This window comes from Carassius carassius, chromosome 5 (genome assembly GCF_963082965.1).
Source record: "Carassius carassius chromosome 5, fCarCar2.1, whole genome shotgun sequence".
Lineage (NCBI taxonomy): Eukaryota > Metazoa > Chordata > Actinopteri > Cypriniformes > Cyprinidae > Carassius > Carassius carassius.
In genome coordinates, this window is record NC_081759.1 from 36075087 (window position 1) to 36089665 (window position 14579).

Genomic DNA, 14579 nt, shown 5'->3' on the forward strand with positions numbered 1-14579 from the left:
GAAACATTAATTTTATCTGTAAAGATGCTTGGTATTTGTGTAATTCTAAAAAGCACTATACAAATAAAACTTGACAGGGTTCCCACTCTTTTGAACACATCAAGTCTTACTCCGCATATGTGGTATTATGTCAATTTCAACCACTAATATGCGATTTACAATTTGTCAATATGTTCAGGTCAACAGTACATCGTTTATCACCTTTAAAAATATCAATCTTTGAGCAAAGACAAGTCCCCAAACCTGTTCCTTGAGATCTACCTTCCCGCAAAGTTCAGTTCCACCCCTAATCAATCACACCTTCACCAGAAAAATAAAATCTTTAGAAACACTCGTTACAGATTGGCATGTTGGAGCAGAGTTATCACTTAACTCAACAGGAAGGTAGCTTTCTAGGAACTGGTTAGGGCACCTTTTTATTAGCCAAAAACATTGTTTTAACATTGCTGCAGGAAATTCAATATCAGACTGCTGGATGACAGAAATGCATAGGTTGGAAGATACCATGGATACATAACATGAATCAAAAGTAATGTAAAAAATGAGTCAGAATTTGTGGTTGGTTTTCTTACTGACTGAGCATTAAATAGTCTACTCTCGGAATCCATGTATCCGAAATGTAGGTACATTCAATGTGCGAGGGAATCCTGCATGCAAACGTGTTGAGGCAAATGTGCAAACATGACAATAAGCAGTATAGTATTTGATTTCGCACAACAGAAAACATCTGACAATTCCAGTTTTATTCAAAGTGTCTGATTACAAAGAATGTACATATGTGTTATCAACACATGGAGCTCAACCAAGCTCATCAAATGAAAGCTACTCATTCTACAAAGATCGTTTCACGTGATAGGAGTCTTTTAACAGTCACTTTCAAAAAGCAGCTATCCAGACACTAATATATAAACATAACCACATCCAAAAATAAATTCTAACCAAAGCCAAATTCTAACCAAAATTCTGGCAAACAGAGAGCTTTCTTACTGGTTAAAGGTATATACAAAAATGTAACTCTAATCTCTGTTTTTGAAAGTCTAAAAAGACAAATCGCACACAATTCGAGACTTTATATCTAAAGCACACAAAAGAAAAAAGAAGAGAAAAATCATACTATAGAAGAAAAATAACTTTTTTTAACAGATTAGTTCAAACTGTTGTACAACAGGAGATGAGAGAAGGTGAGAGGGTAAAGGAGCTCTGTAGAGAGGCTCTGCAGTGGACGACTTGCTTCAGCATGTGCAATCTACAAAAAAGTAATATTAATGAGTAATAGCAACTGAACATTCTACAAAAATTAAATTACGTATTATTAAGGTGCATGAAACTAGACTCACCATTTTGGGTTACCACCGGCGATAGCTAGTGGCTTGACGCTGATGAGGCACTTTATGCCGCAACGTTTGAAGGTTCTTGTACTTTGACATGATACTTTGACTCTTCTTAAAGACAGGCTTCTGACTGAAGGGTGGTCTTGGAATTAAAGAGCCCTTAGAGGACAATTATTATTATTATTATTTTTTTTAAATGTCCATGGAAACAACAAACCAAATAAAGCCTACTACAAAGATTAGACTGTTAAATAATAATTCTGTATAACTGCACAGCTTAAGAATCGTTTACCATCAATGGTTTCCTAGGAACTCCATCAGGGGCTGATCCCCCCTTCACTCCAGCAGTTGGCCGGAAATTTGGCCTCTGTGTTTATAGAAACTTGTTTCACTACAAATCACTATAACAAAAATTACTAACACACTACAAAATGTTATATAACACAAAACATGCCTTTACTTCTAAAGCACTCTGATAAGTAAAACGGTCACATATTAAGACCTTAATTACCTGAAATGATCCAGGCTTCCTCATGGTTTTTTCTGGACTTACAGAAGACCTAAAAAAAATTGTAAAGGGTTGCATTCAGCTAAGATTTAGCAGCTGTAACAGAACAAAAAAACAGTTCCTCACTTACGGTCTTTCTTTCTTTTCCTGTGGAGATCTAATAGGACTTTGTAGCTTGGTGAAGCGTTCATTCAGTGTTAAATTTCCATGAGATTCTGATTCCTCTGGAAGATCAAGAAAATTAAGAACAAAAAAAAAGTTAAGAATGTTACATGATACTAGCATGCTGCTACAGAATAAATTACTTGCAAATCATTCAGACTTTTACCAGATTTGCTCTTGGGTGCCTTATTCCTCCAGGGTGTATTGTTCTTAGGGCTAGTGCTGGGTTTGTGCCCCGCCTCCCAATGGGAAACCACAACAAGATCACGTGCAAGTCGTTGGTCTATTGGTGAAGAGCTGAAAAGAAAGTCAACAAGGCATTTGAACAAGTCATCCACAACATCTGGGAATTTAATATAGAACATCTGGGAATAAATTCTAAATTTCAAGCATTTAGATAAAGCAGAAGGCATGCACAATGTTATCTGGTTTCAAAGTGGAATAAGCTTGTGCCTCGTGATCCGAGGAGAGAAATGTTGCACTTCAAACTAAATTACTCAAACATTCACGGTCCTCAAGAACCCAATTGTATTGTTTCAAATGCAGAAGGACCAATGATGGATTACTACATGGGTACTTACAGCAAAGCAAGCCCATCATCGTCATGCTTCAGTTTGAATTGGTAGATTAACTTTCCCTGATTCAACTTGGCCTTTAGCAGCCTTCCTTTTGCTAACGTGAATAACTGATATAGGCAGACTGAATGAGTAGACTGAAGAACGGCGTGTAGGAATCATTTTACTCTCCAAAAAGGGAACAGACAGGCATTCTAGCACTTCCTTTTTATCCGGACTTGACAAGCCAGACACATTCCTCTTGACCTATTCTTTCATACTTGATTAGATGTGTTGGTAGACTGCAAACGCTTCACACTGGAATACGCATTTCATGGTATAAACATTGGTTTGCAGCTCTGGATTATGGATGCCATTGAGATATCCAGAGAGGATCTTCCCAAAATGAGACTGAATTCTCTATAAATTTTTGGCCACTTCTCCTTGAATAAACTGCAGAACCTCCAAACTCATGTATCATATCAATCTTCACACAACTGGTAGGCATTTAGGATCTAAAATGGCTTGGATATTTCTTCAGTTGCAGAACTTCGATTGAGATCGACTATGAATTTATGCTTATTTTGGCAAATGTTTCATTAGGCAAAAGTGGATAAGGTCTTATCTTCAGCACAACTTCAACTTCCTGCCATTTCAGCCAATGGTTTGGTTGTAAGATAACATGATCTCTTCTTGTTGTCAATGCTGCAATGCCAAGGATAAATTTAAGAGCCTAAAGAGCTCTTTCATAAATACCACCCACATGATGACAAAAGAGGGATGTGTCTTCTTTCTCACAGCAGTTATCACATGATGAGGCCTGTTGTTGGGAGCTTGGGTTGCAGCTTCAAGGCATTCCTGTGGTTATTGGTGATGCAGTTTTATTCTTCTGATCATGGTAATCTAATCCATCTGACCAAGTCTTACAGTATTCTATCAAGGAATGGTAGTTATTTCTCTTCTTGCAAGCAATCTGTTTTACATTGAAAATTGAGTACAGCCCCAGAGTTGTGGTTTCTTCATCCAACCAATCAAGTTCTTCAAAGGGAACAAACCAATGACAGGGTCTAAACAGAAATTCAATTCTTGTCCATTCTCTATAAAATCCATTCACATTTCCATTTTCCAAGACATCCTATCCTATGTCCGTATGATGTAGCAATGACAGACTGAATTTTGCTCATCGTTACCACAGTCAGTTGCATAATAAGGCAGAGCGTCCTTCTGCAAACAATTAAGATTCAGGCTTAAAAAGCATTTCCCTCCCTGGAAGACATTTTAAACATCTCTTCTGGGTCAGAGGCGATCTTGATGCAGCATTGTGGAACAAATGGCATTTGACTTTTGGAACGAGAAGGACTGCGAAACTTTGAAAGACCACTTGCTCAGACTTATCTCTTATCACATTCTCTTGACAAGGATAAACATCATACTGTTGTCAAAAATGAGGAGGAAAACAGGCATGATTTTCTTTTTTCTCTCCTCATCCATCTCATCTGACAAGGTGACACCCCTTTGATGAAAGTTGTGCCATTGAAAAACAGGTAGCTTGACCTTGTAAACATCACGCGCCCATTGCCACAGTATGAGGGGTGATACCATACCTGTGTGCGCTCACAGAGCGATGGGATGCCACCTTTGTTTCGGAGTCCCTCTCAGGTTCTGCAGTCTTGGAATCTGTGTTGGGGGATGACTCTCTGGATGATGGCATCTTTTTGAGTGATAACTTGTGTGGTGGGACTCCTGGGGAATCTTTGGCATTCTTTGGTGCAGGCTTGGGCTTCTGGACTCTCTCCGAGATTCTTGGCCTTGGTGGAGGCAGTTTGAACCGGGCCACTGACTCCGCTCTAAACTTCTGCGCCTTTATCAGTCGACTCTTATCTTGAAGGGACAAACCACGACCTCGGAAGCCCCTGGGAGGAAGAGGTCTCACTGACAACTCCCTGCGGAAGCGCTTTGGTGGCCCATGCTCCATATTGCTTGATGACGGTTGCCGTCTGAATTCTTCACTCTTCCTCTTCATTGGCCGTCCAAAGGGCCTTTCCTGATGAAGAAAAGGAGGATATGGTCTGAACGATGATCCAGATGGGGGTTGGCCTGGTCTTCGTGCCGGCGATCTGTAAGGGGGATGAGTATGTGGACTTCCACGTCCTCCATGTGCCCAATCCATGCTGGGGTGCCGGGACTCCCTCCCAAGCTCTCCATGCGGCGCACGCTGATCTCTCTCTGCAGACCACCTACATATCCATTACAAACAATACAAACATGTTGGTTATAATGCCAGTTTGTGCTGCTTGAGAAAGCTCTTGTGGAGGCTCTTAACTTCTATCAATTTAGATCCAGCCCCAGGCTGCTGAATGCCATACCACTTCTGTGCCAGTATAACTTTAAGGGGAAATAGCCTCAAATGGTTTTACATTTTCTCCAGTTTCACTTTAGGGGCGTTATCATTAGATCCTGCGGTACTTTACACTGACAGAAAGCTGAAGGAAGCTGGGGTTTATGCTCACCACCCTGCAGTGTACTGGACTTTGCATTCTAACACATAACTGTATTCTTACTTTACCCAGCCTGCACAGCTTGATTCTTGTACCTCTCTGGATATGAATTCCTTCCATGAAACTCTCTTGGTTTTCTTTGAGGTGGGCCGGAAAGCCTCGAATCCCCACTGGGAGGGTGAGGGTATCCTCCTGGGCGATTCCAGTGGTCCCTGCCAAGTGCAGGTCGGCCAAAGGGCCTCTCCCGAGGATTGGGGCACCAGCTCCTGTCATGCTCCTGAGGGCTTGGGTGTCGCTGTGGACCCCTGAAAGAACTATGTGGGGAAGGAATCCGCCTGTCTGTTGGAGGGCCGTGGAAATGGCGAGATGGAGATGTGTGGCCAGGGTGGTTTTCATGGAAAAGTGGTGCTCTGTGGCGTGGCGGCCCATGTATAGGACCATGTGGGGACTGCCTGTGCTGGAATGGGGGAGGGCGGCTTGAGCGGGGTGGAGAAGGCCTCCTGCGGCCCCGCTGTGAATCCTGTAAGCTGGGATATGGATGGAAGTTATCCTTGTGCTGCATCCACGGTCCATGTGGCCGCTCTCTGCGTTCACCCATGAGCGAGGGCCTCTTGGGGTATGGCTGGGGTCCACTTCTGTTGTTATCTCTCCAACTTGGTGGGGCTTTTCCAGGAGGTCCTCTAAAACCTCTCTGGCTTCTTGAAGGGGGGCCGAATCGCCCTTCATGATTCATGCTGCTGTAGTTGTCTGAGAATGGCCTGTATTAAAAACAAATGTAAATTTTGAGCCACTGATCATTATGCAGACACATCAGAATTATTATATCTACAGCACTTTAGTACCTGTGTTTAGAACGAGGAGATCCTGAGTGTTGTCTCACCATTTTTCCGCTTTTAAACCTATCTTAAGTGAAAAAAAAAAACACATGAAGTGTTACTCTTCTACAATACTGACAGAACAGGACTGACCTAAAAACAGCAAAATAAAAAGGAAAACCAAAAGAAATACTTTGAAACGTCTAAAATCTTAAAGTAAAAGTAAGACTTCCAGTGCAATGCCAATTACCTCTGGAATTACTTAGCATAAAAAATATAGGAAATAAAAATAAACGCCAAGTGATCCATTTCAGCATTTGTCATTCATGCCACTCTTAAATAATGGTCAAAAATTACATGCTACACTCTTATCCAAGAGCCTATTTTTTTATGTGTTTTGTTAAAATTGTCTCTTAATTTAGAAAATATATATTTTAAACCCTTTTTTAAACAAATACTAGTAAAGCATGTGGCTGTCCAATGAGTTTATATCGAGATCATCACACGCCAAACTGCAAGGAATTGATATAAAACCACAGAATGCGTTTTAATCTCACGATACTTTGTCCTGTCAATCGTGTTCCAGGGACAAAAATAAATAAATAATCAATCAAAAAAATGCAAGGTTTTGTTTGTTTCACATTGCAGTGTTTTGATTGTTTCACATATCGTCCCGAAATACAAGATCGCCCTTCTTTTAATTATGTGGAATATAAACAAATTACGACGAGGTCGACGACGCCACATGCCTGGCCTAACGTCACACGAACGCGTGATTGAGGGCCGACAAGGCCTTGAGTTTCACATTCAGAAGAGTAATTCGAAACAAACATCATAACACGTTTCATTCATAATATTACACGCGTAATATACAACTAAAGTTTTTAAACAACAGGTGCAATATTAAGTTGAATACAAAAACACATCATTGTTAAGACAGTCTTCCGCTTTCGCCGTCAATGCTAAACTACAACAAAGCGAAAACTATTTTTAAATAACGTTACAGTCTAAATAACATCATGTAACAGTATTAGTTACCAATTTTGCTAATATTTAAATATCTGTGCGTTTAATTTCGACAAAGTTGACCGGGTGAGTTGTTTTGTTTTGACATACCCAAGGTTGTCCGATACGAACACAGACACCCAAATCTAATTAATCAGCAAACACTTAGCCCGTGACAGCTAACGTTAGCTAACAACCGTCTTCCGTTATACTACGTTCCACATCTGAACGAGGATGAACCGTATATGCTTTCAAATGAACAAAAACCCGTCAATTTCGTAGTTACATCGAAGTCGTCCCGTCGAAAAATACGTGTTGTCTGTGAAATTACATTCAGACAAACCGATCAGCTGCAGCCGTGGTGACGTCACCAGAGGGGGCGCGTGCACGTCGAGACTGGAACTGGCTGCGCCCACGTTGTTAAAAGCCATCACTGATCATACATGTCACTCACTGCTCAAGAATGAAACCTCTGTGACATATAAAAGAGAGATATATTTCAAGCGAGACCAGTTTTTCATGTAAGAAAGAAGTATTTTCTCTTTGTTATCCCAGACCAACATATAAAATAAGCTACTTCATTAAAATAATATCACATGCCCACATTCCAATTGTCCTAGGCCTAGAGGTCATTATTTGACTACACAGACTGTGGTAATTATATGTGGTATGAAAATGTACTGTTATAAGATACCTGAATGATGTTAAATTAATTTAGTGAGTGAAAATGAAATTCATATATCTCTCTTGATCCTTGTATACTGCATTAATTTAAAAGTTAAGTTCACCAAATAAGAAAAATGTCATCATTTACTAATTTTCATGTCATTTCAAGCATGTATGACTTGCAATATTCAAAACACAAATTAAGATATTTATAATGAAACTGAGTTTTATGAAAGTTCCCGCATCCAATCTTTTGAACATCCCAAAAGGTCATTAACTAGCAAATCCATATCTGTCTGTGTGTGTGTGTGTGTATATGTGTGTGTATATATATATATATATATATATATATAAGTGATTAAACGAATCAAATATGATTGTCATGAAGCCGGAGGTTCTGTGATTAGTAGTAAATCTCCATCACCTGCTTTCAGGTGGAGCTGCATTTGCTTCACAGATCCGTTATGAAATTGAAGAAATGCTTCTGTGATTATGAAAGCTGTTTGTGTAGCTTGTCAGTGAACTATGCCTGTGTAGCAAATGCTGCTCCACCTGAAAGCATGTGAAAATACCACATTTAATAACGTTTAGCTTCTACCTACTCGCGATTTATCGCCTTAATTTAGATTAATCGTGGAGCCCTAAAAAAATGTGTGTATATGTGTAAAATATATACTCTAAAAGAGGATTCAAGTGAGAGAACATCATAGACAACATGGACATGACTCTCACTTGAATCCTCTTGAGTCTCTTGACCTTCTGCAAGCCCCGCCCTGTTCAGGCAGTGATTGAAATGGCGGGAGGGGGCGGAGACGTGATCGGCTCGGAATTCATTTTCAATGTGCACATTGAATTTTGCTACATTCATTGCGGGACCGTGAATGAAAATGCAGTCGTAAGTGTCTTGACTGTGAGTATAAATGCAATTAAGAAAAATAGCATTTGAATTCGAATTTTGCCATAGTTTTGGCTTGAACATGTTACACATCTAATAATTTCTGTACATTTTCATCTTGCAACTTATAAAGCGTTAAAATTAGTATTCATGTTACATATAAAAACTAGTGTATAAAATGGCAAATGCAAATAATGTAATTTTTTAAATGTAATTTTCATTTTGCACAAATGTATTGGTAGGCTAAATGTAAGTACAGAAATGCATTGCCATTTTACATATTGAATTGTCATTTTGCATATTACATTCCAAATTGTATATTGCTATGCATATGCTTCCATGTGAATCAGCCATTTGAATGAATCAAATAAATGACTCGATGACTTAATCATTAAGACATTACCTCCACCTACTGGCAGTTTTAGTTTATTATTTAGAGTATCATTTCATTAAAGAAATAATTTCATATTTTCATAGTAATAATAATTAAATTAAGAAAATAAATTATTAAAGTTATAGTTCACCCAAACAAAAATTACAGTTCTGTCATAATTTACTCGCATGGTCCAAAAGAGTAGGTTATATGTAAATTTTATCAGACAAAATATTTATTGCTGAACCTTTTTGTAATGCCTGTTTGATGCTTTACACAACAATGACTTTAAATTATCCATGGGAGTAATTTCTCCAAATTAATTAGATTAATAAAAATGTATCGCTTACCAGCCCTAATATATGTATGTATTTGTGTGTGTTACATATTCTATTCATGAGATATGAAATAGTCTAGCCTAAACTAATGACTTCTGACAGTTCTCTCACACTGTCTTACACACCCAGTAAATGCCTTACAGTAAATGCCATAAACACAGACACAATTTTTGCTTAGGCAGTTAACAGTTGTTATGCCTGTGTTAGTAAAAATAGACCTGTCAAAACTCTCACTACAAAAACCTCAGTGTACTTCCATCCAATAGACAATAATGAGTAATGATGGAAACTACCTCCATTATAAATGAGAAATCCTACTTTTGTCCTCACTTCTCATTGCCATATGTCACACTGACAGATCTCCGATATGAATCCTAAGCATGGGTTTTTTTAGTATATAACAGCTCACATGACATTTGTAGAAGAGGTGAACCATAAAGTTACTGATAAAAATAGAACAAGCTTCAGTTCATTGGGTTACATTTTCAGACATTGTCCTTTTGACTTTGTCTTTTGACTTTTCATTACTCTTGCCGTTCATCTCTCACTCTTTCCATAAATATAAATGACACCAGAATGGGATCAGTTAAATGATGTGTTGCTTGTGTAGTCAAAAAGAGATGTGTTTGCATACAGTGTGTTTGCAACAGATGTGAGATGCTGATGATCAGAATTTCCCTGCGGCTAATCATTTGGTTAACAAGCTTTTGTCTTCTAACCAAGAGCTCCACATAGTCAATGCCTCAATAACTGTGCCTGGCCTTTGTAAGTTACTGAGGGGGAAATGGCAGGAAGTTGTGAAGCAAGTCAGTCAACTGTATATGCAGCAAAGCCGATTGTTCAGTCAGCTGTTACATTTAAGAACTCTCAGGAGCTGGACTGAACTCAACAAAGACCATTGCATTAAGGTAGGAAATTGCCAGACATTACATTTTTATGTTGTTGTGTCTCTTCAAAATTAAAGTAAAAAATCGGGCTATATATCTATAAAATATCTATAAAATAATTCTATATAGTTAGATTTTTAACTCATGTTAAAATCTAACTCTCTCTCTCTCTCTCTCTCTCTCTCTCTCTATATATATATATATATATATATATATATATTTGAATATTACTTTTACAAAAAAAGAAAAAAGATTAGTTTCTTTTTAATACTTTAATTATTATACTTGACTTCAGTATAGTATCATATGACAATGTTAAACTTATTTTACCATAATCCGAATATTTATTCAAATTCCTTAAATTCAAATTGGAATCACAATTCTGTGTTGTGTTTGCTTTAAATTTAGGAACTGAACTGAATTTTAAAATAATTTTGTTCAGTTCTAAGTGGAACACAACCCAGCTAAGGACTGAAAAAAATGGTAGTAGTGGAAAAAAAAAGTTGGGTTGCAATTTCATCAAACTGTGTTTTACTATTCATACTTTATTTGACCATTATGGGGAAGTGTAAAAGGGTGGTGTCTAAGTGAGCATTCGACTGCTTTACCATCTGCTCCAACATGACACACATGTACCCTCCTAATCATTCAAGAGGAAACATAGATGTCATCTCATTCTGAAGATGTATGATGTGGAAATAGTGTAAACATTCAGATATTTTAACATCGATCATGTGAAACCAGTCAAAGGATGCTGCATCACTCTCCTGTGGTTCATTTCTGTTTGTGACCTCACATCTGACCGCCAAAGGGATTAAGTAATCACCGTAAATGCAGTGATTAGGGGAGAACTTGCTCTGTTGATCTGTCGGTCTGTCTTTGGTGAGCGTGGCTGGGTGTATGTAAGCCATGTGTCTTGTATGGCTCCACAACAGTTGGTCTTATGAATAATTTGTGTGGCACAATTGCATCTCATTTTACAGCTCTATTATATTTGATCTCTCTGCTCTCACCTCCCACTGGCCTTCCCATTATGCATCTCTAATGGAGCATGCAATCCCATGCTCTGCTTCCATATCTGACCCCTGACCTTCAGGGTACCTGCCTCTACTGTCTAGATCAGGCTGACTCCATCACTGTCCGCTGCTCTTTCTCTCCCGTCACTTCCCATATTTCAGTGTTCTGTTTCCTGTATTCCCATTTTCTCCTTCCCCATTCTTATCGCTTTCTGTCTCTCTCCTTTCATTCGTCCTATATTTAAACATGCCACAATTCTCTGTTTGGATTGCATTGCTTCTACAATATCCATCATATTTCACTATAATACTTCATATTTCCTTCTTTATCCCCTTGCTTTCCCTGTTTCTGTTCTTCCTTGTACATAGGCTCTCTTCTTTCTCTCTCTCTCCCTCTCTCTCATCCACTCTTGCTTTCTCCTCGCTTCATTCCCCCTTTTCTTACCTTACCTTACCTTGTTGCCTTTCTCATAACGCAGCCCCCGACCTTTACGTGAACACACACTCTTTAATCTTGCTTTCCACCCTCAGCAGGATGCTTAATCTGCGGACAGCACAGAGCCAGTTTACCCATGAAGTGCGAGAGCCAGGGCTGTATGTCTGGAGGGTTGAGAAGATGAAGGCCGTGCTCCTTAAACCATCACAAAGGGGAATCTTCTACAATGGGGATGCATATATTGTGCTCGGCAACCGTGGAAAGGATGGAAGTGACCTACACATGTGGATGGGTGTGTAGCATCTGTTTGTGCATGCAAATAAATGTAGAATGACTAAAAATGTATCTGATGCTGCTCATATACAGCATTGTTAAAATATGCACTGTTCAAATATTTTTGGTAGATTAAGTTAAGGTACCTGTAGATTTAGCATTTTCTCTTACTGTTGGCTTTCCTTCTCTGGTCAAGGTGAGAAGTCATCCCGGGATGAGCAGGGTGCTTGTGCCATGCTTGCCACTCAGTTGGACAGCTTCTTGGGAGGAGAGCCAGTACAACACCGACAGGTGCAAGGATACGAGTCACCTGAATTCATGGGACTCTTCCCTAAAGGAGTCAGCTACAAGGTGAGAGAAAGGGACCGCAGTAGAACAAAAACAACAAATCAGTAAAAATAATTTAATACTGTATTCTACAAGTGTGCATCACATTTACATTTATTCATTTGGTAGATGCTTTTATCCAAAGCTTTTTACATTAGAGGAAAATATTAAGCAAAATAAGACCCTAGATAAAGTTTTTTAGGAGGAGGCAGTTAGATATTCAAAGAAGAGATGAGCTTTTAGTTGTTTATTGAAACATGTATTAAACTGATCAACATTTGTATTTCAATAAATACTGTTCTTTTAAACGTTCTATTCATTGAAGAACTGTGTACTAAATCAGCATACTAGAATGATTTCTGAAGGATCGTGTGACACTGAAGAGTCATGGCTCCTGAAAATTAGCTTTGCTGTCAAAGGAATACATGTTGTTTAAAAAATATATATATTCAAATATTGTAATAATAATTCACAACATTGCTGTTTTTATTCTGTTTTTGACAAATTAAATGCACTTGGTGAGACTTTCAAAAACCTTCCAAAAACCTCTAAAGATCCTCTAGACTTTTGTGTTTGTGCAAAGAATGTGCCTCTATGAAATGACGGAATTGCTAGTTTCTCTGTCTCAGGAGGGTGGGGTGGATTCTGGGTTTAAGAACGCCAGGACCAGGACTGGCCCTGTTACACATCTCTACCAAGTCAAAGGAAAGAAAAACATCCGTGCAAGAGAGGTGGAGCTTAGCTGGGGGAGCTTCAACAAGGGCGACTGTTTTATACTGGACCTTGGAGAGGTGTGTATGTCAAAAAAGTTATTTTTGTAATGTCTGTCTTTGTGCTGCTATGGTATTTTAGTTGGATAAACATGGCCTGTCATTTAGTTGGTGTTATCATGCAAGTGCACATGTTTATGTTCAGACTATAGTCGCATGGAGAGGTTCCAAAGCCAATATGTTTGAGCGTCAGAAGGTGCGTGAGATAGCAATGCTGATCAGAGACACTGAAAGGAATGGGAAAGCTCAAATCATTGATGTGACCGAGGGAGAGGAACCACTGGAGATGGTTCAGGTGACAAACACCAGACCACATAATAAGAAATTCATTTCAATTTTGGATGAAAAAATGTACTATATATATAATATGAAATTTTATTTATTTTTTGCTTAAAAGGCACTTGGTCCAATACCTGCTCTGAAGGACAGCTCAACAGAGGAAGATGCTGATGCAGACATCACTAATTCTGCTTCGCTTTACAAGGTCAGCTCTCTCTCCTTTACAGTGTATTTTGCAGGTATCATAAAAAGGCAAATCCAACTTTTTTTTTTTTGGTTAATCAAACTATTTGTCTATCTGAAAATCAAATCAAACAAAACCAGTTGCAAGTATGTTTTAGGGAAAATAATAGTCATTATTATAATTCTCTCTCTCAGGTGTTTAATACAACTGGCCAAATGATCTTGACAAAACTATGTGACAAAGGCCCTTTCAGTCAAGAGCTGCTGGAGAAAAATGGCTGCTTCATCCTGGACAATGGATCTAGTGGGAAGATTTACATTTGGAAAGGTGATTGTGTATATTTTTTCAAGTTTGTGTGTGTGTAGTAAATCAAACTATTGTTTTTTTTTTGTGTGTGTGTAATGACTTTCTTCTTTGATACACAGGTAATGGAGCCAATGCGGACGTGAAGACAGTTGCCCTGAAGGTGGCAGATGACTTTATTACAGAAATGAACTATCCCAGGATGAGAACGCAGGTACAGCAACAGGCAGCTCATGGTTTCATTTTTATTTCTGTGCAGAACTGTCTGCTCTTTTAACAAATTTCTTTTTGACCTCAGGTGGAAATTCTCCCTCAGGGACGTGAATCTGTCCTCTTCAAACAGTTCTTCAAGAGCTGGAGATAAACACACACCAGCATATAGGATGTACTGTATGTAGAAAGTGGTACTCATTTTGTATAATCACAAAGCATAATAGTTTAGCTCATCTGTTGCAACTCTTTGCTATTAGCCAAAACATGCTTGTTTGATCCCAGGTATTGTGAAAACTGGGATGGTTGGCATTTTTATTCAGAAACTGCCCATTTAATAAATATAAATAAATTTGTGAATTGTTGATTCTGTCACATGTATAATGCTTTGCATTGATATAAAATAGCTATATACAACCCAGTGGTCTGTTAATTTGAGGTGTTCAAATACTTATGCAATGACATGATGCCTGTTAACCTTTGCTATATTGTATATTGAGCCTCATATTAGACCAATATCAAATATAAGGAAAAAAGACACCACGTAGAGTTCCAATGCTTATGCAACCACTAGGAGTATACATACATAACCTTCAATGTGATCATCTTTATAAGATAAAGGATGAGTCGTATATATTAACATCCACCAACCAAGGACTTAACTAATAAAAGCTAAAGCAAAATATGGCCCAATTACTTTCTTATCCAAACATTCTTCCATTATATTTTCCCATTAGTCTACAAAAAGA

The 14579-nt window shown here is 38.5% G+C and overlaps 2 protein-coding genes across 8 annotated transcripts; one reads left to right on the top strand and one right to left on the bottom strand.

Annotated features, from left to right (window-relative positions):
* Nucleotides 1-1109: 1109 nt before the first annotated feature.
* LOC132141469 (uncharacterized) lies at nucleotides 1110-7319 on the bottom strand. 4 transcript variants are annotated; one of them, XM_059550994.1, is made up of 10 exons: nucleotides 7217-7319; nucleotides 5896-5956; nucleotides 5149-5811; nucleotides 4160-4792; nucleotides 2168-2298; nucleotides 1970-2063; nucleotides 1843-1891; nucleotides 1624-1698; nucleotides 1338-1490; nucleotides 1110-1246 (listed from the first exon to the last, which is right to left on the bottom strand). In XM_059550994.1, exons 1-9 carry the CDS (start codon nucleotides 7302-7304, stop codon nucleotides 1347-1349), a joined length of 1938 nt encoding a protein of 645 aa, XP_059406977.1. In that variant the 5' UTR covers nucleotides 7305-7319; the 3' UTR covers nucleotides 1110-1246; nucleotides 1338-1346. The 4 variants fall into 4 exon arrangements, with proteins under 4 accessions (XP_059406977.1, XP_059406979.1, XP_059406978.1 ...); XM_059550996.1 differs by having other exon boundaries at nucleotides 5896-5952; nucleotides 6985-7262; XM_059550995.1 differs by having other exon boundaries at nucleotides 6985-7262.
* Nucleotides 7320-7342: 23 nt separating this feature from the next.
* LOC132141470 (macrophage-capping protein-like) lies at nucleotides 7343-14247 on the top strand. 4 transcript variants are annotated; one of them, XM_059550998.1, is made up of 9 exons: nucleotides 7343-7527; nucleotides 11580-11776; nucleotides 11954-12108; nucleotides 12714-12875; nucleotides 13000-13149; nucleotides 13252-13338; nucleotides 13512-13644; nucleotides 13743-13834; nucleotides 13919-14247. In XM_059550998.1, the coding sequence occupies exons 2-9, from the start codon at nucleotides 11584-11586 to the stop codon at nucleotides 13982-13984; spliced, it is 1038 nt and encodes a 345-aa protein (XP_059406981.1). In that variant the 5' UTR covers nucleotides 7343-7527; nucleotides 11580-11583; the 3' UTR covers nucleotides 13985-14247. The 4 variants fall into 4 exon arrangements, with proteins under 4 accessions (XP_059406981.1, XP_059406983.1, XP_059406982.1 ...); XM_059551000.1 differs by having other exon boundaries at nucleotides 11583-11776; XM_059550999.1 differs by lacking the exon at nucleotides 7343-7527 and adding an exon at nucleotides 9912-10053.
* The last annotated feature ends 332 nt before the right edge of the window (nucleotides 14248-14579 follow it).

Coding starts and splice junctions, on each gene's coding strand:
- LOC132141470 (XM_059550998.1), top strand. CDS start 11,584: ATGCTTAATCTGCGGACAGCACAGAGCCAGTTTACCCATGAAGTGCGA. Junction 13,150..13,251: donor AACCACTGGAGATGGTTCAG/GTGACAAACACC, acceptor TTTGCTTAAAAG/GCACTTGGTCCAATACCTGC. Junction 13,835..13,918: donor ATCCCAGGATGAGAACGCAG/GTACAGCAACAG, acceptor TTTTGACCTCAG/GTGGAAATTCTCCCTCAGGG.
- LOC132141469 (XM_059550994.1), bottom strand. CDS start 7,304: ATGGCTTTTAACAACGTGGGCGCAGCCAGTTCCAGTCTCGACGTGCAC. Junction 2,064..2,167: donor GGCACCCAAGAGCAAATCTG/GTAAAAGTCTGA, acceptor TTGATCTTCCAG/AGGAATCAGAATCTCATGGA. Junction 1,491..1,623: donor TTCCTAGGAAACCATTGATG/GTAAACGATTCT, acceptor TTGTCCTCTAAG/GGCTCTTTAATTCCAAGACC.